Here is a 26219-nt window from a genome sequence, read left to right on the forward strand (position 1 = left end):
ACTCTAACGTGTGGAAGTGAAGCTTGGACGTTGTTGAAGGGACACAAGTCAAGAGTGAGAGCAGTGGAAATGAGAGAGGAGCTTGTCGAGTCTCATGGATAGATCGACTGACAAATGAGGATGTGATGGAGCGTTGTGGTGTGGATGTCGATATGATAGGAATCGTTAGGAGAAACACACTAAGGTAGTTTGGCCATGTGGATAGGACGGAGAGTGAAAGACTGACGAGGAGAGTATATGTGAGTGAGGTGGAGGGGTAGAGAGGGAGGGGATGGATTTGGATGAGATAGTGGGATGGAGTGAAGAGGTATATGAGAGAGGTGGGTGTGAATTGGGAGAAGGACAGTGAAAAATGGAGGGGGACAGGGAGATGTGGAGACGATTTGCTTGTGACCACCCCTTATGGGATTGAGGGATCTGGTAATAAATAAATAGACAGAATTAGTGCTATACTTCCTAGTCATAAGCAAATCATAGGTAATTCAGCTCTAGAGTTCATCTTCATATAATGTCTATGTTTGACTCTTTTACAGCAAAATTGGAGTTTTTTTTTTTTTTTTATGTTTTCACTTCATGGCATTCATTCAGCTACTGTATCCCACTGCGGTGAGAGGTTTTACGCAAAATAATGTGGCTAGCTGCAATATCCATCCAAGACATAAGCATATTTTTTTATCTCTTGGTTGTGCATATGAATAGGATTTCTAGTTCCTTAATATTAATATCTAAAAATGTTTTCTAACATGTTTGTTCCCCCTTCCAGGGTTCCAGAAGAAGGTTTTGTTACTTCTGCTAGAACAGCAGATGTTTTCAGGGTGGATCTCAGAAAATAGTGACAACTCAATATCACCAAGAAAAGCAATAAAGATAATTAATACTGTACAAGATCTTGAGGCATTTGAAGATTAATTACTGAACCCTACCAAACACAGTGATATGGTTAAGGCGTATTTTCGAATAGGTGGTACGAAGAAGAGGGACATGGTATCCAACCTACTGTGTAGGTTTTTGACCAAAAGCTTGATGTGCAAGTATAACATTCTTGGTCAAAGAGGTAAATTAGCTTTCAAAAAAAGAAAGTTGTACATAATAATTCAGGACAGTGTACTTAAGAAGCTCACCGATTCAGATAAAAAATAAATACAGTTAATGGTTGCCTCAAAACTGCGTAATTCACCCAAGTTAAGAGCAATTGAAAACTAATATCGCATTCTCTAAATCGGACTCCTATATTCTGGAATTCTACTTAACTGGACTTTACAGTCTACCTGGAATGTCCCTCTATACACCAGAAAAAGTCCAGGAAATCCAAAAAATGTCTGGTTTATCCGTCAAAAATATCCATTGTAAATGAATTCCGATATATATATATATATATATATATATATATATATATATATATATATATATGTGTGTGTGTGTGTGTGTGTGTGTGTGTGTGTGTGTGTGTGTGTGTGTGTGTGTGAGTCCGGTTAAGAGAGGTTTTACTGAATGTAGATGCCACTAGGGGTGTAGGTTGGTATCCTACTGTTAAGTGCTTTGGGCTGTAGCATTGCCTCGGGCCCATGCACCCGGCTCCAGGTAAAATGTGGTTCAGCAGTTGCTGTAAGAATGTGGTGAAAAATCTAGTTAATATACCGTTAATTTACAGGAAATGATGAATGGAAATGTTTTCAAGTAAATGGGCAGTGTGATGAGTAAGGATGGAAGTTTGGAGGATAAAGTGCAGGAAAAGGTACAACAGGAAAGGGTACTACAGGGAAGGAAAGTTGCTGGAGCCCTCAAGGCACGGAGAAGGAATAGGGAAATAAATACGGAAGTTAAGAAGACATTACATAAGTTTTGTAATTCCTACCTTGACTTATGGGAATGAGGCATGGACCTTATTAGAAGAAAAATCAAGAGTGAGAGCAGTTGAAATAGGTTATATGAGAGGAGCGTGTGGAGTGACATGGAGAGACAGATTGACAAATGAGGAAGTGGAGGAGCGTTGTGGTGTTGATGTGGATGTGACTGAGAAAGTCAGGAGGAATACATTGATGTCGTTTCGAGATGTGGAGAGGATGGAGGATGAAAGAGTGACGAGGAAGGTCTATGTAAGCGACGTGGGGGGAGAAAGGGGGAAAGGTAGACCGAGAATGAGGTGGAGGGATGGGCTGGAGAGATATATGAGGGAGGGGAGTGTGGGGTGGGGGGACGGCATGCAAATGGCAGGTGACAGGGTGACATGGAGGTGATTTGTTTATGGACACCCCTTACGACATTGAGGCCACAGGCGATAGATAGATAGGTATGTAGTGGGTGTCAGAGTGACATGTCTGTGGCTAACCTTTGCAGGAATAAGGCAGCAAGCTATAGATCAGGGTTCTTCAGTTACTTTGAAGGTCTAGTTACACTCACTTCCTGTATGGCTGAGGTCATTAAAAAAAAAAAAAAATACCGGTATACCCAGGCTGTCTCATGACCTGAAGTGCTAACTTTTGGAGGTGATTCTTGGCCTTAAGGTTACCTATCACTCCTTCCCAGATGGCACCGAATCATGGTGCCCTGGCCGGTATGAACCGCCACTCACAATTTACCTTTACCAATTCACCCTGTAACCTTCGATCATTTTTTAACTCCCTAAACACATTGGCTCCACTTATAAATGTAGTGGCATTATCACTAATCATGAGTTCAGGGAAGCCTCTCCTGCTACAGAACCGACGGAAGGCATGAATGAAGGATTCACAAGAGAGGTTTGACACCGTCTCAATGTGTATAGCCCTAGTAACTGCACAGGTAAACAACACTACATATAATATTCCTACGGTACCCTTTTCTTTAATGGGTAGAGCACCTGTGTAGTCTACTCCAGTTACTTGAAATGGGTTCACTTCCTGAACCCTAAAGTAGGGTAATGGCGGAGCCTGTACAGCACTATATGGGGCACCTTGTAACCTTTTACAAGTTATACATTTCCTTAAAACCTTCTTTACAACTTGTCTGATCCTAGGAATCCAAAATCTTTGTCTCCTGTAACTTACAACATAACTTACTCCACTATGGCTACACACCTTGTGGCAGTACTCAGAAAGGAGAGCCGCTAACCTGTGTTTCCTAGGTATTAGGATAGGGTACTTAGCCTCCTCCTTTAAGTCCGACAACTGTAACATACCTTTACAACGTAACAGCCCACCTTCCATATAGAGGCCTAACTGCTTCACAACATTACTTGGTGTCCCCTTTCCAGTGGATAAATAATGGTAATCCTCAGGGTACTCTTCCATTTCAGCTAACTTAATCATTACTGGTTCTGCTATCCTTATTTCCGGCACTGTCATATAAGCCGGCATTGCCTCACGTGTTCTTTGTCTCCTATCTTTCAGTGTCTTCATAAATCTCAATACCCACGCCATCACATGCCTTGTCTTCACATAAGAACCATATTGGTCCCAATTCAATTTGGCAGGAAGGGTTACCGATACTGGCAATAACAGGGTCTCTTCAAGGAGACAACCCGTGGTGATGTCCCCAACTTCCTCAAATGGACCATTTTCCGGCCAGATTGTTTGGTGAGGTAGCCTTGTGGGCCCTCCCCACCACAAAGAACAACTTACTAAGGACGCATGTGATTTCCCCCTGGAAACCATATCACTGGGGTTGTCCTTTGTAGACACATAACGAAATTCAGCGTCAGGGACTAATACCTTTATTTCGTCAATTCTGTTCTGAACATATACAGGCAACAGTTTTTTACTATACAACCAGCATAGGATTATCTGGCTGTCCGTCCAGAGGTATATGTTCTCTATGCTTAACTCGTCCGCACAGGCCTCATAAATATACTTGGCGAGACGAGCTGCTAGCATGACAGCAGTTAGTTCTAATTTTGGTAAAGTGAGGGGTTTAATAGGTGCTACTTTGGCCTTTGCCATAGCTAATCTACTACTTCCCTCTCTAAGCAGGCTGCTACACCATAAGCAGTGGTTCTTGCGACACTAAATAGATGCAACGTGACCTTTTTACTATCAGTGACTTGGCAGGGAAATACAATACTGGTACTGTTAATCATATTCTCATATATCCCCTGCCATTCAGCCTCCTTATCTTCCGGTATGGGAACATCCCCCCCACATTCAATACGCCATAGATCTTGCACAACTTTTCTTGCACGGATGGTCACCGGCAATAATACTCCCAGAGGGTCAAACACATCTACAGTTATGCTCAACACCTCACGTTTCGTCAATACTGTGGGTCTGCTTTCGTGTCCCTTCACCTTTAACACATCTATATCAGTTAGCCAAATAGTGCCAAGCACTTTTACCTTGTCCTGAACTTCAGAAGCCAAACCCTTTAGGTGGAGTAGCTTCCACAATTTCACACTGTTTGTTACCCACTCTCTTAAGGACAAATTGGCACTTGAAAATACTCTCAGGGCATCCCAACACAATTGTTGTAAAGCATCCTCATCTTCCTTGGTTCCTTGCAAATTGTCAATATACAACCCTTTCCTTAATTCATCAATCAAGGCTTTATCCTCCTGAACCACTGATAAATGTTTTTGTATGGTGACATTCAAGAGGAATTGGGAACAAGTGGCTCCAAACAATACTGCCTTGAACCTATTTATCATGTAAGGGCTATTTAGATCTAAAGGTTCAACAGGCCAAAGAAATCTAGTGGCATCCCTATCCGTTTCACATAACCCCACCATAAGAAATGCCTTCTCGATGTCACTCACCCAGGTAAAATGATGACACCGAAAGCGCAACAATATCTGCGTGAGGTCATTAACCAAAGAAGGGCCTGCGTGTAAGCAGTCATTCAGACTATATGCCCTCTCATGCTCTCTAGCTGAACAAACAAACGCTACTCAAATTGGTGTTGTTAAGCTATCATTAGTGACACCATGATGAGATAGATAGTGTACAGGATGTCCTACCAGATTCTTGCCCTTCATCTTTTCTATGAATGCTCTTTCTAATTGATCCTGGATGACTTGACTATACTGTTTGCAATAGTTGGGATCCTTTATGAATTTACGCTGCAAACCTCTCAATCTGCCGAAGGCTAACTTAAAATTATCAGGCAACTTATCAACGTTTTCTTTCCATGGTAATTCCACAACGTATTGTCCCTGTTCCTTGGAATATTGCACCGTTTCATACAAGTTACCTAATACCTTCTCTCCTTTCTTATCGGTCTCATTGGGACTAATACCTATGTGATCTAGGTCCCATAGAGCTGTCAGATCCTTCATTTGTGGAGTGATATTCCTGCCATCAATATTTGCTAACTCCATTATTGGATCTACTTCCAGTTTCAGAAGAGTTACCAGCTCTACTTGATTTCCTCCGTCTTCTGACCGATAAGTGCCACTCAGTGTATAACCATAAACTGTGGGTAACAAAACTATGCCTCCTTCCCTTATATAGCCAGCGTGTACAAAGTGATAATAAAAGTCCGCCCCAATCAGCAGTTCGACTATATCCCCACTAGTGACATTTGGATCTGCTAACTTGTAGCCTCGAGCCTTCAGATCCCGCACATTATGTTGCAGCCCCTTCCCTGGCTTATAGTTAGGTAGTTCGTCTACAACCCCCGCCCTCAACTTGCGCACCTTTCTACGATGGCGGTAAAACAACTCCACTACCTCATACTCATCACTACCCCTAGAGCCAGTAAATCCTTGCAGTTATAAACGTTCCTTTCTCATCCTTTTTACCTTCAAGTTTACTAAACTTGATCTTAGAACAAAGGTACAGTACGTTGTGAGCATTGATCTAATAGAGCCCTAACCTTGCTCTGCTGGCCCGTTTGAGTAACCAATGGGATCTGAATCGTTGGCAACAACACTGCATTATGACTCGAAGCCACAGCCATTGTCACTGTTGGTTCTTGGGTTACTGTTTGTTCATGGGGTTCAGAACGAGCAGTCGGACACAAATAGTTGTAGTGTTTCTGCTGGTAATATCGACATGGCCTTACTTTGGGATTTGTACAACCCTTACTATCATGATCTGCCGAGAAACATCCGACAAACAGCTTCAATTGCTTTGCTCTCTTTAATTTTGTCCCTTTTACTTTATACTTTGTACACTTAGCCCAAGAATGTCCTGATTTAAAACACAATTTACATCCATTCCTCTGCATAGGTTCAGGGTGTTTTACTTGCTTCACTGCATATGCTGCCGTAGCGGTCGCACCCAAATGTTCTAAGGGATTCTGTCTACTTTCGATGTTACATACCTCCGTCTTTAACACACTTCCGAAAGTGCACCAGGGATTTTATTATAGAGTAAAACAGCACAAAATTCACTCACAGTCACTCCCATTGTACTTAGTGATTCTAATGCACATTCAAATGATGCAGAAAAGTCCTTTAGTTCATTCACTTCATGAGGTGGAGGAGGTAGATTACATAATTTAGCAATGTGAGCAGCCTTTATGCGATCTTCTTGACCGTAGGTATTCTTTAAAACTGACTGCTGATTCATAACCAGCTGCTACCAAACTGAATCCACTAATAATTCGGAGTGCTTCACCACTTAATTGTCCCTTAAGATATGTAAATATCTGGATGTCTGTCAGATCTGTTCGGAAGTGCACACTACAGTCAAATAGCTCCCAAAAACCCAGCCACTGAATGGGATCACCTTCAAATACTGGCAATTTCAGAGACGGTAATTTAATTCCCATTGCTTTCCGACTCTCTGCCCGTTCTTGTACTACCGAGTCCTTGGCGGGTAATTCGACAACACTCTCTAATTCTACCAAGTGTCTGTTGACCTTACTAACATATTCCATATCACTGATCACTTCTCCTTCTAGGTCTTCATCAGGATATAATTCATACAACTCCTGATTGTGAGAATCGATCTCGGTGAGGATTTTCTCAACCGTCACTTTCATACTTTTGATATCACGAAGGATTGCGGCATGTTCTATAAATTCTGTTAAGTTAGTGGTCAGTTTTGTGACTGTTCCCTTTTTGGGAGCTCTAAGCCTCTTTAATGATTTTATTCTATCCATTTTTATTATATAGGCAATTAAGTGAAAGAAGATGACAACAATGCAGAATTTCAAGTTGATTGTAGTCTTTCTTGGGCGAATCCAAATAAAAATAAAATGAATTAAAACTAAGCCAGATTTCTATATTAAAATTTTGATAAATAATTTTGTCAAGCCCCTGTGAGGGTAGTATGTTAGGCAGTCTAGGAGATCAAACCCTAAACTCCCTCACAAGGAGCTTATTGCCCAAGAAAGCAACACGCTCTTTTCAAAGGCCATCCAATACCCTTTTGCTGCCTGGTGCATCCAGGCACGCCAAACTTGCGGACATAAAAGGCTGGAGCATCATCTGGAAACTGCACCGGACGATCTAGCGGGAATCTCCGGACATATTAATGTCCCACGCAACATATGGTTGATCGCCAACACAGCACAAACAATGCTCCCGCTCTCACACCCGCAACCCCCTATTATTTATCACTTGATATAATCCTGGTCACGGCACCAATTTATGTTAGTTATTATCACTGTAGGGGGTCTTAATTATAAACTAACATAAAGCGAAACAACAACTCACCATTATAATATACGGTATGTGAACATGGCGTTTTGATCAGTACTCAGTATAAATATGCTAGGCCCAATAAATATGCTGAGTACTTAGCTGTGGTGTTGACGGTAATAAATGCAGAGAGATGGCTGATCGCTGTAGAGAGTTTGAGGCACGGATGTTTACTGTTTAGTGGCAGGTTGAGAACTGAACTGTTTTTTTTTTTTTTTCCCTATCGATCATTGGGGCCGGAGCCCCTGGTCATTAAGGCAAAATATATATATGTATATACATTGATACGTATATACATATATATACGAAGATATATATATATACATACATACACATCCATGCATATGAACATACACACTTTCATGCACACGTACATATATATATATATATATATATATATATATATATATATATATATATATATATATATATATATATATATATATATATATATATATATATATATATATATGATAATAATTACTATTTTATTATTTTTTTGTAGTTTTATTTTTACTATGATTTTTTTTTAATTTTTTATATATTTTTTTAAACCTTATAATACTTATAAATTAAAATGCCTAATCTAAATACCCTAAAACTAACCTCCTAACACACAAATCGCTAACCTATACTAAATCCTAAGAGACAAATAACTAGACCTACACTAATGGTAAAAAAAGCCTCTACCAAAAGAACACCATCGACTGCAGATATGAAATGCCTTTCTACATTACATACCTGCACTCATCACCTGGTGACTGTCAGTCGAGGCACAACCTAATATAGGGGACATCAATATATGAAAGGGAACTAGACGAGTCAGGAACATTTCCATATACGTCTGCTGTCGTCCCTCATTAGAATTACTTAAGCAAGATTGTATAATGTATTTACATAATTTGTACAAAAAGTGAAGAACCTCGCCCAGCAGACCACAATCGACAGCAGTTGCCCAATACCTTTCTATATTGCACACTTGCACTCATCCGCTGGTGACTGTTAGTCGAGGAACGGGGTTTAATGTAGGGGACATCAATATTAGAAATAAATCAGTGGGTGGAGGAACTATTTCAAATATGTCAACTGTCAACCCTAATTAACAGTACAATATATACACATTTACAGTTGATAAAAACCATAACCATACAGTAAAAAAGTCACATCACTCTGATCAGTCCGGTCTCTCTCTGGAAAGCCATCAATTTATCAGTCATAACAATGTCCCCATCACCCAGGATGTTGGAAAGGATGAGGGGGACGTCTACTGCGCCGCAGTAATTTATAAGTGAAGCACGTTCACGAATAAATCGCCGACAGCGCAGGATGATATGACTGATAGATAATACCGCATCACAGATGTCACAGTGCGGTGGGAAGCGTCTTTCCATATATGTTTCATTTGAGTTAAAATGGTGGCATTGAGCCATAGCCGTGACAATACTTTTTCTTCAAGGCGACTGGGATGGTTGCCAGTGTCCCAGTCGCCCAGGTGCAGCTTACAAGTTGGAATATTAAGTCTGGTCCACTGACCTTGCCACAGAAGATTTATTGATTTCTTTCCGAGAGAGAGACTCGACCGTAGATCACGAGGAACGTCCCAGGTCTCCTCGAGCTCTACAGCAGACTTTGCAAGTAAGTCAGCCTGCTCATTGCCGTAGATACGACAGTGACCAGGCACCCAGATCGGCGTGAATGACTTGTTGCATGAATGCAACTTATTAACGATGCTGCCCTGGATCTCGTGAGAGTCCGTAGTACAAGATGCAATTGTCTGAAGGGCTGATTTTGAATCTGAAAATATGACAAATGAGTCATGCCTAGAATTGAGAGCATAGTCTATGGCTTTGCCAATAGCAAAAAGTTCGGAGGTAAACACAGATGTATGAGTCGGGAACCGATACCTAAGTGCACATTTAGTCGGCCACACGCACCCACACATTCACTTGACTTGGAGCCGTCGGTGTACAATTGATGGGACCCCAAGTGACTAACGATGATGTTACGAATCAAGTGGTGGACCTCCGCCTCCGGCGCCTTGGCCTTTGGTTCTGGGAGCCATGATACATCAACTGTAAAGCCAGGTGGCTCCCAAGGCGCTATATTTTTAAACACCAACTTGTCACAGTCATTGGGGTCCACACCAAGCTCCTGAGTCACTAAGTGGAGGCGAACGGCAAGTGGCCGACGCACCCCCCACAGAAGGTGGTGGTATTGACGCAGGGGGGTACAGGCCACATTGCCGATATTACTTTTCCTATATGTTTGAAGGCCATAGGACCAAGCCAGGTGGTCACGGCGAATACGGAGGGGAGGCACATTCGCCTCCACTTCCATACGAGCCACACAGGTACACCCGACGGCTCCAAGACACATTTGCAAACATTTATTCTGTAGCACATCCAATCCTTTCAGCATGGCATCGGATGCCGAGCCATACACCTGTGCGCCATAGTCTAGCTTCGATCGAATAAGGGACTTATACACCATTTATAAAGATTTTCTGTCGGCATCCCAGGTAATACCCACTAGGTACTTGAGGAAATTTAACTGTTTATCACAACGAGTAAGCAAAGTATTAACGTGAAGTTTAAAATTCACTCTACTATCAAAATGTATTCCTAAAAATTTTACAGAATTTTGAAAAGGTACCGCCTGATTATCCAAAGTTAAGCACAAATTAGGTACGTTACGATTAGTGAAGACTACAGCAGCACACTTACGAATGGAAAACTTAAATCCCTACTGCAAGGCCCATTGGTGGATGGAGTCAAGGGCTGCTTGCATCCGCCAAGCCGAAAATTGTGCATTATGGGAAGAGTGCAATATTGCACAATCGTCAGCGTAGAGCGAGTATTTAAAATTCCTCGGGATCGGAGCTGATGACAGAATATCATTGATCATAATACTAAATAAAGTAGGACTAAGCACACTTCCCTGCGGCACCCCGTTTTCCTGGATAAATATATCTGATGTTACGTTACGGGGCAAGTTGACAGAGAAAGTCCTGTTGCTTAAGAAATTTGAAATAAAGATAGGCAAATTTCTTCTAAAACCATAAGCATAGAGCTTCATTAGTATACCGTGTCGGCAAGTCATGTCATAGGCTTTATGGATATCCAAGAACACCTCTGTCATAAATTCTTGATTAGTAAATGCTTCTGCAATATAATACTCCAAATTCATTAAATGATCTAGTGAACTTCTGTATTTACGGAAGCCACATTGTTGATCATTTAACAAATTCTTCGACTCTAAAACAAAAAGAAGCCTATTGTTTACCATACGTTCCATGACCTTACATAGACAAGAAGCCAACACAATAGGACGAAATGAAGTGGGATTCATAAGACGACCAGCCTTTTTGGGTATCGGTATGACGTGCGCAAAGTGCCATGAGTTTGGGAACGTTCGAGACGCCCAAATATCATTGTACAATGCTAACATCTTAATCAGGTTGTCCTGATTAAGATGCTGGATCATACCGTACGTGATGGTGTCTGGTTCAAGGCTGGTGTCTTTACAGGATTTAACAGCAAGGAGCAGTTCATCTAGTGTAAACTCTTGGTTGTATGGGGAGTCTACGTCTTCTGTGGCAAAGTCAATGATCCGTAGCTCAGCCGTGCGTTTATGATGTTGGAAACGCGGATCATAATTGGCTGAGGTCCTTACATGAGAAAAACTCCTGGCGAGGATGTTAGCAATGTCCACGGGCTCGTCATAGATGGTATTATCGACCTTCAGGGTGGTAATTGGGAAGTATGGGCCTTTATTAATTAATAATCTTATGGTGGACCAGACTTTACTTAATGGTGTTGTACGAGTCACCGTGGACACAAAGGACCGCCAGGAGTCACGTTTGGCCCTTCTTATTATTCTCCTTCCCTCAGCCCGTGCCTGTTTGTATGCAATAAAATTTTTCTCAGTGGGCTGACTATCAAAAATCCTGTATCTCCTATTGCATTTTCTTAATGCTTGTTGGCAATCCGGCATCCACCAATGTGCTCTATGCTTCACATGAACTGTAGAAGTCTTGGGAATAGCAGCTTCAGCTGCGTGTAATATGGAAGTAGTTACATTTTCGACCTTAACAACTATGGTCATCCCAGATATATCTAAATTGGCGATCCTTGAGAAGGATCCCCAATCTGCTTTCTTATAGTTAAATTTTGGAGGTGGAGGGTCCGAAACGATGTCGCGTGTATAAGAAAGACAGATGGGTAAATGATCACTTCCCAAGGGGTCGTCATAAGAATTCCATAAAAAATATTGATGTATACCAGGGGAGGCCAGAGATAAGTCAATGGCCGAAAAGTTACCAGTACGATCATCTACACGAGTTCCTCTACCATCGTTTAGAAGACAGAGGTTAGACTGTAGTATTAGGTTGGCTACTTGCTCCCCACGACCATCAATCCTCAAGCTACCCCATTGATAGTGATGGGCGTTAAAATCGCCCAACATTAACTTATTCCCAGGGAGATGTTCAACTAGTGAATTTAAAGCATCACTATCAATGGGGCCATGTGGAGGACAGTACAGAGAGCAAACAGACAGATCCGTGTTATTAAATTTTACTCTGCACGCGACCACTTCCAGAGTAGAATTTAGAATCACTTCCGTTTGTGGGTGTGATTTGTGTGTGTATATGGCGACTCCGTGACCTTCATATCTTCTATACGAGTGGTAGTGTTTTAATTGTGGAGGATCAGGGTGATCCTCCAGGCGCGTCTCCTGTAAACAAACAACGTCTGGCCTGTGTATAGAAAGCAAGATTGCTATATTGTGTAAATTATTCCCAAAACCTCTACAATTCCACTGTAGTATAGTGAATGTGGCGGCTTAAGATTTTCGACGTTGGCCAGTGTTTTTTTATGCCCCCTCCGACCAGGTGAGTGACTACCGGGGGACCTTTCCCGGTTCTTACTCAAGGAAACCTCCATATTTTCATCAATTACAAGGCTCCCAGACTCCACCGAGGAAGAGCTATTCTTTCTCTCCCTCGCTGGACCAGGAGTGGGAAGGACATGAGGACGTGACTGTTTAGTGAGGGTGGTCAAATTAATCTTGTCAGACTTGTCTGGCTTCGATTTTGGCCGCACTGACTGCGAAGGAGCAGCGGCAGCCTGGGAGTAGGAAGTAGCAACAGGGATGTCCGTATGAGAGTTGGAGCGTACAAGAGGCTTAGACTGAGAGGTAGGGCGTGGGGCATGTGGAGCGAATGTTAGGTCAGTCTGTGACTCAACGGTGCACATCATGGGTCGGGACACAACCGCCGATGCATAGGAGATATTAGGCTTGGGAGTTGCATGCAACTCCTTCACCTTCTTCCTAACATCGTAGAAGGAAATGCCCTGTGTCGCTTTTACTGTGCAGACCTCCTTCTCCTCCTTCCACTTGGGACAAGCCCTTGAGGAAGTGGAGTGAGCATCCTTGCAGTGAAAGCAGCACTCAGTCTTGGATGTACAGTTGTCATCAGAGTGACCTACAGCCGCGCACTTGCCACACTCGATGTTGGAAGCCCGACAAGCCTTTTCGTGGTGTCCATAGAGCTGACATTTTGAACAACGAAGGGGGTTCGGGATGTATGGTCTAACATTTACAATTTCGTATCCAACCTTCACATTGGCTGGAAGAGATACTTTGCCAAAAGTGACAACAACTGATGCGGTCTTCGTCCTTATGCCTTCCGAGAATCTGGTAATGAACCTCGCCTCTATGACATCTTGCTGAGAAAGTTCTTGTACAATTTCTTCTTCCTCCATAAGCACAAGATCCCTGCAGGTGATAACACCCTTGCAGGAATTCATGGAGAGGGGGATCGTTGTTTGGACATCGTGACAATGAACTTCCTCAGTTTAAGCAAATCCTCGACCTAGGCTGAATTCATGGTTTTTACGAGGAGGTCTCTACTCACAAGTTTTTTCACTTGTTCCACCTCTCCTGCACACCCATCAATCACCTTCTTGATGATGAAAGGATTGAGGCTGGATAGGGGAGTGGAACCAAACGGATGAATCAAGACAAACTCGGCATTGTTTACTTGAATGTCAAGGCGGGTACGTGTCTGGGGCCGTTCAGTCTGGGGGTAGTCCGTCCGTGCAGCAGTCGGGAGTCGGTCAGGACTACCTCCCCCCCTGAAGGGGGGAGAGGCAATAGTGGCGTCCGCCATAGTTACCACTTCCCCCGTGAAGTAAGAGAAAAACGACCAAGGGAGAAATTGCCCGTGGAAAACACACCTAATCTGAGATTACCCTCTCAAACCACTCTAGGGAGGACGCGCCTGTGTGTGACTCACACCCCAGAGCGATCAGTGGGGGGTACACTCCAGAGGTGAGTAAGCAAAGGCAATCTCAGTAATTAGATATAGACACCTACTATATCTACTAAGGCCAGGGAGGAAAATGAGGTCTAGCTAACCTAACTTTATTGAAAAACTCCCTAGTGGCGAACAAAAGAAAAAGCTAACGCCGGTGAGGCAACCCTGCAGCTAGAGGAGAGCTCAGAAACACATCTTCCTTCTCCACGACCATTCATCAAAGTCCCGAACTCTCTTGTAGCAGGGAGAGAACTGTATAGTCTGGTGGCAAGGAGAGAACTGGTCAGCTTCGAGCAGCTTCGTGCAAGAAGTAAATGAAATGAAACAACATTACTGAATATTATAACTAAATACATTGTTTTCTCCATGACCAGATTTATCTCTAGCGATAAATAATATTTTACCCAAATTATAAAGTACAGAAAACTATTTACAATAATGTGCTGTCGTGGGCAGGAATATTTAAACCCGAAATCCACGACAAAATACTTGAAAGGGTTCAGCAAGGATGAAAGGTTGCTGGTTCCTTGAAGGCACTGATACGAAACAGGGAAGTGAGGATGGAAGTGAAAAAGTTATTACATGAAAGTATTGTGATACCAACTCTAACGTATGGAAGTGAAGCTTGGAAGTTGTTGGAGGGACACAAGTCAAGAGTGAGAGCAATGGAAATGAGAGAGGAGCCTGTCGAGTCACATGGACAGATAGACTGACAAACGAGGATGTGAAGAAGCGTTGTGGTGTGGATGTGGATGTGATAGGAATCGTTAGGAGAAACACACTAAGGTGGTTTGGCCATGTGGATAGGATGGAGAGTGAAAGACTGACGAGGAGAGTGTATGTGAGTGAGGTGGAGGGGGAGAGAGGGAGGGGAAGGATATGGATGAGATAGTGGGATGGAGTGGAGAGGTATATGAGAGAGGTGGCTGTGAATTGGGAGAAGGACAGTGAAAAATGGCGGGGGACAGGGAGACGTGGAGACGATTTGTTTGTGGCCACCCCTTATGGAATTGAGGGATCTGGCAATGGATTAATAGATAGAATTAGTGCCATACTTCCTAGTCATAAGCAAATCTTAGGTAATTCAGCTCTAGAGTTCATCTTCATATAATGTCCATGTTTCACTGTTTTACAGCAAAATTGGGATTTTTTTTTTTTTTTTTTATGTTTTCACTTAATGGCATTCATTCAGCTACTGTATCCCACTGCGGTGAGAGGTTTTACGCAAAATAATGTGGCTAGCTGCAATATCCATCCAAGACATAAGCATATTTTTTTATATCTTGGTTGTGCATATGAATAGGATTTCTAGTTCCTTAATATTAATATCTTAAAATGTTTTAGTACATGTTTGTTCCCTCTTCCAGGGTTCCAGAAGAAGGTTTTGCTACTTCTGCTAGAACAGCGGAAGATGTTTTCAGGGTGGATCTCAGAAAATAGTGACAACTCAATATCACCAAGAAAAGGAATAAAGATAATTAATACTGTACAAGATCTTGAGGCATTTGAAGATGAAGTACTGAACCCTACCAAACACAGCGATATGGTTACGGCGTATTTCCGAATAGGTGGTACGAACAAGAGGGACATGGTATCCAACCTACTGTGTAGGTTTATGACCAAAAGCTTGATGTGCAAGTATAACATTCTTGGTCAAAGAGGCAAATTAGCTTTCAAAAAAAGAAAGTTGTACATTATAATTCAGGACAGTGTACTTAAGAAGTTCATCGATTCAGATAAAAAATAAATACAGTTAATGGTTGCCTAAAAACTGCGTAATGCACCCAAGTTAAGAGCAATTGAAAACTAATATCGCATTCTCTAAATCGGACTCTTATATACTGCAATTCTGCTTAACTGGACTTTACAGTCTACCTGGAATGTCCCTCTATACACCAGAAAAAGTCCAGTAAATCCAAAAAATGTCTGTTTTATCCGTCAAAAATATCCATTGTAAATGAATTCCGGTATATATGAGTCCGATTAAGAGAGGTTTTACTGAATGTAGATGCCACTAGGGGTGTAGGTTGGTATCCTACTCTTAAGTGCTTTGGGCTGTAGCCTAGCCTCGGGCCCATGCACCCGGCTCCAGGTAAAATGTGGTTCAGCAGTTGCTGTAAGAATGTGTTGAAAAATCTAGTTAATTTACCGTTAATTTACAGGAAATGGTGAATGGAAATGTTTTCAAGTAAATGGGCAGTGTGATGAGTAAGGATGGAAGTTTGGAGGATGAAGTGCAGGAAAGGGTACAACATGGAAGGAAAGTTGCTGGAGCCCTCAAGGCACTGAGAAGGAATAGGGAAATAAGTATAGAAGTTAAGAAGTCATTACATGACAGTTTTGTAATTCCGACCTTGACTTATGGGAATGAAGCATGGACCTTATTAGGAGAAAAATCAAAAGTGTACGGTCAATAGGCAGGAGGAGGAGGAAAGAATGCAGGAAAGGAAAATAAAGGCATGATAGTAAGCATAAGTGAGTAAGTGGATGAAAGATTGTATAACTTTTCTTTTTCTTCTTTCACTGAAGGTGGGTCTGCACCGAGTGACAACCCGAAATGGTTCCTTGTAAGCCAAGAAATCATTTATTGTGTGTGATAACCACATAAAGTGGTGGGTGGTGGCGACCATCATCCACTCACTTGATGTAGTGCTGCCTACTTCTTCCTTAGCCTTTATCTTCTTTTTCTGTGTCTGTCCTCTCTTCCTATTTCTCCCATCTTTCCTGTCACTTCTTATTGCTTTTCTTTCCTTTACAGGTTGCTTTACATTGAGTGACAAGCCAGATGGTTTCCTGTAAGCCAAGAAGCCATTTACAACACTGGGTGGTAACCATATAACCAAACCATACATGCTCCCTGCGTGTCAACAAGTGAGTTGGTGGAGGGTTAGTGCCCCTCCCCGTAAAACAAATAACTCAAAGTCAAATGGCCACCCCTTACGGGATTATGGCGTCTGGCAATGGATGGATGGATGAAGAGCAGTTGAAATAGGTTATATGAGAGAAGCGTGTGGAGTGACATGGAGAGACAGATTTACAAATGAGGAAGTGGAGGAGCGTTGTGGTGTTGATGTGGATGTGATTGAGAAAGTCAGGAGGAATACATTGATGTCGTTTGGAGATGTGGTGAGGATGGAGGATGAAAGAGTGACGAGGAAGGTCTATGTAAGCGAGGTGGAGGGAGAAAGGGGGAGAGGGAGACCGAGAATGAGATGGAGGGATGGGCTGGAGAGATATATGAGGGAGGGGAGTGTGGGCTGGGGGGACGGCATGCAAATGGCAGGTGACAGGGTGACATGGAGGTGATTTGTTTATGGCCACCCCTTACGGCATTGAGGCCACAGGCAATAGATAGATAGGTATGTAGTGGGTGTCAGAGTGACATGTCTGTGGCTAACCTTTGCAGGAATAATGCAGCAGGCTATAGATCAGGGTTCTTCAGTTATTTTGAAGGTCTAGTTACACTCACTTCCTGTATAGTTGAGGTCATAAAAAAAAAAAAAAAATACCAGTATACCCAGGCTGTCTCATGACCTGAAGTGCTAACTTTTGGAGGTGATTCTTGGCCTAAGTAAAAGGGGTGAAAAATCAGCCTGGGACCAGTTGGTAACTGACTACGAGCTATATTTACTGATAGCTTTATGAGTAAATTATGAGGGAGACCATTTTTTCTACAAGGTCGACAACAAATGTAGCTCCATGATGGTTGAGTCTTGGACCCATTTGGACACAGATTTTTTTTTTTTTAAACAAAACTCACTAAGGCGCTTAAATTAGTTCATTAAGTGCCGAGATACACTATAATATTATTATTGTCATAAAACATATGTAAGTGATCTGTTTGATTTCAGGAAAGCGTATAATTGTTATTTTCAATTATAATGAGTCGGTGCATTCGGAAATACACCGCCACATCACTTATCTATAGTCCACCTATAACCAGGTCAGAAGTTTAGTACTCTTCTGTCAGCCCATCATTTGAACAAGATAATGACAACAATCACTGGGTACTTGTCAAGTCTTCAACTTGCTACATAGTATTCACGCGGAAATGAATTATCTCAGAGATGACATGGTATTTAGTTTGATGAAACTCACTTTATCTCAAGGATTGAATGTGATCACCAGGACTAGTTGGAAAATTAATGGTCTCTGTGAGACAGTAGTATCACTCATTTGTGTTGTAACCACGAAGTTTAATTTTCTGTCATGTATTTTATAAAGAAAACAGTGTATACACTAATTCACATGTCCTAGGACATTACTGCAAAAGTTTACATACTGCAAATAGATAACTATATGAAATGTTAATTATCCAGGTGGTACTATGAAAAAAAAAAAAACTTATTCATAAATCTGTAATGCGTATTTTCTTGGATATGAACTAGATTCTGTATGTTCTCTGGGGTCCACACCAGCGCTCGTCGCTGTCCGGATGTGGACCGCGGTCAGCCATTTGAGTACCACCACTCCATTAGATATAGTAGATTATAGACCAATACATTAAATAGTACTGATGCATATGCTGTAGGGAATATGCATTATTCTTGAACAATGATTAATAAAAGCAAAATAAGTAATGATGTATCATACTCCCCCTTTTTTTTATCAGTTTCCAGAACTTGAAGACTATAAATATCATGCATGGCATATATTTATAGGATTACTGCACAGTGCTTGAAATTATAGTATAGAGAATAGTCTAATAATGCTTGAGTAATGCATAATTAATTATGCAGGTGAATTATTCCTGCAGATACATGTGTATTACACGTCAATTTGAACACGTGTTTTAGATGAGCAAAAATTCACATAGAATAAAGTTTTCATGTTACACCAAATAAACACATCTATTACACACGTGCAATTCATGGACATTACACGTAATTTACACCACCAATTGCCCGCAGGGTCACTTAAATCCCCAAGTGGTAGACTGCTTAGCCTTGCGTTGTGCCCATACACTTAATAAGGAGTAATATGGACCTGGTAGTTACCTTTTATTACACCATTACACAGCCGTTTGTCTTTTGCTTCAACAGTGGGAAAAATCCGTAAATATGGGAGGTTACTTTTTTTACCAGCGTTTCCATCAGAGTTCACCAGATATAGCACTACCTAAACCTAAGGTCTTAAAATGTAAAGGACTGTATTTGTGGCACACACTGAATATGAATCAAATGAAGTTTACTTCTGATAAACTATTTTTAGAAGAACTAACCGATAACATACTTAACCTGAAAAATGTGCAGCACTGTTCCTATAGAGAAAGTTTAAGTGATTGCTTAAGATAAATTTTATGTTTCTGAGGGATGATACTGTTTTCTTTGGTAATTAAAGGGGCATCTGCCTTATTAATTCTTTCTTTAGTTGGAGCTGTTTGCATTGCCTTTACTAACTCTGCTTCCCTCGTCTTTTCCTCCTCCCACCCCCTTCCCAACTGGGCCAGCAGTACACAGTGTGAACTAGCTGCTATATGCTCTGCCTTTAACTTCCTTCTCTCTCATCACCTACCAGGTCTTATCATTAGCGATTCCAAAGCTGCCCTTATCTTACTTCGCAACCCCCCCTCCTTCCGACGCCCCTACCCTCTCTTCGCCTCCCACTACTCCATCAGGCTCATGCTTTTCGTCTCAGGATTTCTTTTATTTGGATCCCAGCTTATGTTGGTCACATCCGCCATGAGTAGATAGATCGCCTGGCCCGAGCTGCCTGAAACCTCCCCCTAGCTGGCATCCGCCTCCCTGTGTCCAGAACCAATTGTCCGGAGAATCCTTCTTGAGAAGTCCAGGGAGGACCTAGCCTTGCGTACTGATGCTGAACGTCCCACTAGTGTCACCATCGAGCACCATGACACCTACAGAGGCGTAAGACACACCTATGACAGGCATACCACCCTCACCAGGAATGTTTAATCGTTTAAACATTTAAACGTTTAAAATTATTTTTCAGAAAGTTTGATTGAATGGAAAAAAAAAATGGTACGGTGAAAAGGTTTAACTAAAATGGTATTCGATTCTGGAAGTTTAAATTTTCATCAGTTTTTAAACTTTCTTGCTGTGTGGGCAGATTAAATTCTTAATCCAATTAAAGAGAATATCTGTTTTATACATTTAGAGTGGTCGTAATTTCCTATGAACCAGCGTGGCAAAGAACTGTAAAGAATGCGAGCATGATAAAGTGTAACAAGATTTTTGAACACTAAAATATGGTATTTTATATAGTCTATTCTATACAGTTCAAAAGTTTGATTAAGCTTAAAAAAAGTTAAAAAGGGTATAAAAAAAAAAAATATGAGAAAACTTTGATTAAAAGTGTGCGTGGAATAGTTTGATTGAAAGTATTTTAAAAAGGTCAGTAAAAACGATTGAATATTACTGATCCTCACCTTCTGCTGTGATGTGGCCGTCACCCATATTCACCTAAAGTATCGCTCCCCAGCGGAAATCACTGGCCGACTGACCTCAGACAGGCCATATTAACCATGTCACAATCCTATGAAAGAAGCATTATCCCATCACATCGTTAACTGCCCAGTTATTGCCCTCTTCAGACTCCCTGGACTCTTGTTTTCTGCTTTGTGTACCTACTTCATCAAATTTTTTGATGTACTCGAAGACATTCTCACTCATCACCCTGACTTTGTAATGCCCTGACACTAAGACAATGATGGGACATTTTGGTATATATATATATATATATATATATATATATATATATATATATATATATATATATATATATATATATTTTTTATGCGAGACTAGATGGAGTAAGATGTAGCGGCCTAAGACTACCACAGGTGTACCCAGTTCTATGCCCTACCAAACACACTCTCCCTTCCTTCCATTCTGGTTTGTCTTTATGTGGTAGGTGGGGGCGCCTATCATCACCCCGCTTAGTGTAGTGGTACCCTGTTTTTAGGGTAGCTTTACATCGAGTGGCAAGCTAAATGATTTCCTTTAAACCAGAATATCATTTACAACACTGAGTGGTAACCTTATAAACAAACGACACGTGTTCCCTACGTGACAGCAAGTGAGTTGGCGGAGAGATAGTGCCTCTTCCCGGAAATCAACTAACTAAATATACGAACAAGAAGCCTCGGACCAGGACTGACCAAGAGATGACGACTAAGGACCGTACAAAGGACATGATCCAGATGTCGACGTGGAATGTAAGGGGTGCTAATGATGAGGTGAAAGAATGAGAGATTGTCCAGGTGCTTGAGGGTTTGAAAGTGGATGTATATGGATTAACTGAAACTAGATGGAAAGGTGAGAGTGTGAGAGAGTGGGAATATGGATGGGGTATATGTGCAGGAGTAAGTGAGAATGAGAGGGCAAAAGAAGGAGTGTGTATTGTGAGTACCAGATGGAAAGAGAATATAAGAGAGTATGGATCAGTTGGCTCAAGGACTGTGTGGGTAAAGCTGAAATTGGACTACAAATGTGGGTGATTGTGTGCGTGTATGCCCCAACGCAAGATCGTGCAAGCAGGGTGAGAGAAGAGTTCTGGACAAATGTGGAATTGTGCATGGAAAAGTTTGAAAGGAATGAGTGTTTTTGATTGGTCATATGAATGATAAAGTAGGGAATGTGAAGATGGATGGAGTAGTTGGTGAGTGGGGTGTACTTGCTGAGATAGATGAGCATGGCAGTGCTTTAGTGGACATTTGTGCAGGAAGAGGGTTGGTGATAGACAATACATTCTTCAGGCACAAGATGATCCACAGGTATACATGACGAGTAATGAGAAGGGTGGATGATGAACTGAATGAAAGGAAGGCAATGACTGACTGTGTGTGTGGATGAAAGGATGCCAAGATGTGTAATGTATGCAAGAGCATATAGAGGTTTGGGGACTGGACTTTCTGACCACCACATGGTGGTCGTCAGAATCAGAGTCCAAGTAAAATGGAGAAATAGAAGAAAGGAAGGACTGGATGAAGGAGTAGATGTAAGGAGAATAGAAAGGTTACAAGAGGATGAGAAAAAGGCAGAATATAAGAGAGAAGTTAAGGAACGATTGGGTAAAAATGAATTGGAGCAGATGGGGGACGTGGAATGTGTGTGCAAGATAGTAACAGAAGAAATATGTGCAGCATGTGAGGTGGTGTGTGGGGTGAAGAAAAGACGAAAGGGAGTGCAAGGAACAGCATGGTGGAATGAAGAGGTGAGACAGACTGTGGCACATAAGGAAAAAGCATATAATGAATGGATGAGAAACAGGAGCATAGAAAAAGTTGAGAGACGGAAGAGAGAATTAGATGTAGAAAGGAAGAGAGAGGTGAAAAGTTTAGTAAGAGAGAGTAAGAAGAAAGTGGATGGGGAATTTGGAAGGAATTTCAGTGTCAAGTGAAGGGAATGTAAGAAAATGTTCTGGAAAGAGGGTCAGACAGGGTGGCAATGAAGTTAGTAGGGGAGTGAAAGATAAAAATGGTAGATTACTAGTTGAGAAGGGAGAATAAGTGAGCATATGGAGAGAACACTTTAATGAATTGTTGAACATAGAGAATGATAGTGATGCCAGTAACCTATAAGTGGCTGGGGAATGGCTGGGAAAAGGAAGGAGGTGAGAAGACAGGAAGAAATCAGTAGGATGGAAGTTCTGGAAGCAATGAAGAAAGTCAAAATGGGGAAGCCCTAGGAATTGATGGAGCGTGGGGTGAAATGCTGAAACATGGGGGAGAGATAGTAGTAGAATGGCTGTGGAAGATGTGCAGATTGACCTGGGAGGAAGGTAGAGTCCCAGAGGATTGGAATTCAGGTATTATTATTACCTTGTACAAAGGGAAAGGGGAAAAAGAAGTGTGTGATAATCATAGGGGCATTTGTTTTCCTATTGTAATAGGAAAAGTATATGATAGGATAGTTACTGACAGAGATAGGGAAATAACAGAGGAATTAGTTGGAGAAGAACAGGGAGGCTTTAGGAAGGGAAGAGGTTGTGTAGATCAGATATTCATTCTTAGATCTGTAGTGGAAAAGTTTCTAGAATAGGGAAAGATGTTCTTTGTGGCCTTCATGGATTTGGAGAAAGTATATGACAGGGTGGATAGACAATGATTGTGGAAAGTATTAAGAATATATGGAGTAGATGGGAAGTTGTTAAATGCTGTGAAGAGCATGTATGAGGGTGCTATGGCTGCAGTGCGTGTGGATAGTGAACTGAGTGAGTTTTTCTATTTGATGGTTGGGTTGAAATAGGGATGTGTCGTGTCTCACTGGTTGTTCAATCTGTATATCGATGAGGTTATAAAAGAGATACAAGGTAGGGCAGTGGATCTTGGAGTGGCCCCAAATGAGAGAGGGCACTGTTTGGAAACTCCATGTAATTTGCAGATGATCCTGTATTAAATGAAGACGAAAAGGAGCTGCAAAGCTTGATGGATGAGTTTGGGAGAGTGTGTAAGAAGCGGAATCTAAAGATGAATGTTGGGAAAAGTAATGTTATGGTCATCGAGAGAGGTGACGTCAGTGAATGTACAGTACAGTAAGGTTGGAAGATGAGGAAATGGAAAATTTGAGTATGCCTAAGTACTTGGGTAGTGAGTAAGGATGGATGTTTGGAGTGTGAAATACTTGAAAGGGTTCAGCAAGGATGAAAGGTTGCTGGTTCCTTGAAGGCACTGATACGAAACAGGGAAGTGAGAATGGAAATAAAAAAGTTATTACACGAAAGTATTGTGATCCCAATTCTAACGTATGGAAGTGAAGCTTGGACGTTGTTGGAGGGACTCAAGTCAAGAGTGAGAGCACTGGAAATGAGAGAGGAGCCTGTCGAGTCACATGGACAGATAGACTGACAAATGAGGATGTGAAGGAGCATTGTGGTGTGGATGTGGATGTGATAGGAATCGATAGGAGAAACACACTCAGGTGGTTTGGCAATGTGGATAGGATGGAGAGTAAGAGACTGACGAGGAGAGTGTATGTGTGTGAGGTGGAGGGGGAGAGAGGGAGAGGAAGGCCATGGATGAGATATTGGGATGGAGTGGAGAAGTATATGAGAAAGGTGGGTGTGAATAGGGAGCAGAACAGTGAAAAATGGCGGGGGACAGGGTGACGTGGAGGCGATTTGTTTGTGGCCACCCCTTATGGACTTGAAGGGTCTGGCAATAGATAAATAGATAGAATTAGTGTCATACTTCCTAGTCATAAGCAAATCTTAGGTAATTCAGCTCTAGAGTTCATTTTCATATAATGTCTATGTTTCACTGTTTTACAGCAAAATTGGGATTTTTTTTTTTTTTTTTATGTTTTCACTTAATGGCATTCATTCAGCTACTGTATCCCACTACCGTGAGAGGTTTACACAAAATAATGTGGCTAGCTGCAATATGCATCCAAAACATAAGCATATTTTTTGATATCGTGGTTGTGCATATGTATAGGATTTCTAGTTCCTTAATATTAATATCTTAAAATGTTTTATTACATATTTGTTCCTCTTTCCAGGGTTCCAGAAGAAGGTTTTGCTACTTCTGCTAGAAGAGCGGAAGATGTTTTCAGCGTGGATCTCAGAAAATATTGACAACTCAATATCATCAAGAACTGGAATAAAGAAAATTAATACTGTACAGGATCTTGAAGCATTTGAAGATGAATTCCTGAACCCTACCAAACACAGCGATATGGTTACGCCGTATTTCCGAATAGGTGGTACGAACAAGAGGGACATGGTATCCAACCTACTGTGTAGGTTTATGACCAAAAGCTTGATGTGCAAGTATAACATGCTTGGTCAAAGAGGCAAATTAGCTTTCAAAAAAACAAAGTTGTACATTTTAATTGAGGACAGTGTACTTAAGAAGTTTACCGATTCAGATGAAAAAGAAATACAGATAAAGGTTGCCCCAAAATTGCGTAATGCACCCAAGTTAAAAGCAATTGAAAACTAATATCGTATTCTCTAAATCGGACTCTTTTATACTGCAATTCTGCTTAATTGGACTTTACAGTCTACCTGGAATGTCCCTCTATACACCAGAAAAAGTCCAGTAAATCCAAAAAATGTCTGGTTTATCCGTCAAAAATATCCATTGTAAATGAATTCCGGCATATATGAGTCCGGTTAAGAGAGGTTTTACTGAATGTACATGCCACTAGGGGTGTAGGTTGGTATCCTACTCTTAAGTGCTTTGGACTAGCTGTAGCCTAGCCTCGGGCCCATGCACCCGGCTCCAGGTAAAATGTGGTTCAGCAGTTGCTGTAACAATGTGTTGAGAAATCTAGTTAATTTACAGTTAAATTACAGGAAATGGAGAATGTAAGTGCTTTCAAGTAAATGGGCAGTGTGATGAGTAAGTATGGAAGTTTGGAGGATGAAGTGCAGGAAAGGGTACAACAGGGAATGAAAGTTGCTGGAGCCTTCAAGGCACTGACAAGGAAAAGGGAAATAGGCATGGAAGTTAAGAAGGTATTACTTGACAGTATTGTAATCTCTACCTTGACTTATGGGAATGAAGCATGGATCTTATTAGGACAAAAATAAAGAGTGAGAGCAGTTGAAATAGGCTATATGAGAGGAGCGTGTGGAGTGACATGGAGAGACAGATTGACAGATGAGGAAATGGAGGAACGTTGTGGTGTTGATGTGGATGTGACTGAAAAAGTCAGGAGGAATATATTGAGGTCGTTTGGAGATGTGGAGAGGATGGAGGATGAAAGAGTGACGAGGAAGGTCTACGTAAGCGAGGTGGAGGGAGAAATGGGGAGAGGTAGACCGAGAATGAGATGGAGGGATGGGGTGGAGAGATATATGAAGGAGGGGAGTGTGGAGTGGGGGCAGTGCATCCAAATGGCAGGTGACAGGGTGACATGATGTGATTTGTTTATGGCCACCCCTTACGGCATTGAGGCCACAGGCGATAGATAGATAGGTATGTAGTGGGTGTCAGAGTGACATGTCTTTGGCTAACCTTTGCAGGAATAGGACAGCAGGCTATAGATCAGGGTTCTTCAGTTACTTTGAAGGTCCATTTACACTCATTTCCTGTATAGCTGAGGTCATAAAAAACAAAAAAAATACCAGTATGCCCAGGCTGTCTCAAGACCTGAAGTGCTAACTTTTGGAGGTGATTCTTGGCCTAAGTATAAGGGTAAAAAATCAGCCTGGGACCAGTTGGAAACTGATTTGGAGCTATATTTACTGATAGCTTTATGAGTAAATTATGAAGAAGGCCATTTTGTCTATAAGGTCGACAACAAATGTAGCTTCATAATGGTTTAGTCTTGGACTCATTTGGATACAGATTTTTTTTTTTTTTTTTAACAAAACTCACCAAAGCACTAAGTTAGTTCATGAAGTGCTAGGATCCACTATAATATTATTAATGTC

General features: G+C 41.6%; 1 protein-coding gene across 1 annotated transcript; it reads right to left on the minus strand.

The window, feature by feature from the left end:
• Nucleotides 1-1484: 1484 nt before the first annotated feature.
• LOC145392428 (uncharacterized) lies at nt 1485-3917 on the minus strand. The gene is made up of 3 exons (XM_080266837.1): nt 3179-3917; nt 2573-2773; nt 1485-1603 (listed from the first exon to the last, which is right to left on the minus strand). The coding sequence occupies exons 1-3, from the start codon at nt 3915-3917 to the stop codon at nt 1485-1487; spliced, it is 1059 nt and encodes a 352-aa protein (XP_080122963.1).
• Between the last annotated feature and the right edge of the window lie 22302 nt (nt 3918-26219).

Source organism: Coenobita brevimanus, chromosome 22 (assembly GCF_032717465.1).
Source record: "Coenobita brevimanus isolate Jiangsu-jjx chromosome 22, ASM3271746v2, whole genome shotgun sequence".
NCBI lineage: Eukaryota > Metazoa > Arthropoda > Malacostraca > Decapoda > Coenobitidae > Coenobita > Coenobita brevimanus.

Coding starts and splice junctions, on each gene's coding strand:
- LOC145392428 (XM_080266837.1), bottom strand. CDS start 3,917: ATGGCAAAGGCCAAAGTAGCACCTATTAAACCCCTCACTTTACCAAAA. Junction 2,774..3,178: donor GTTAGGCCTCTATATGGAAG/GTGGGCTGTTAC, acceptor TTACCTGTGCAG/TTACTAGGGCTATACACATT. Junction 1,604..2,572: donor TGAATTGGTAAAGGTAAATT/GTGAGTGGCGGT, acceptor ACATTCTTACAG/CAACTGCTGAACCACATTTT.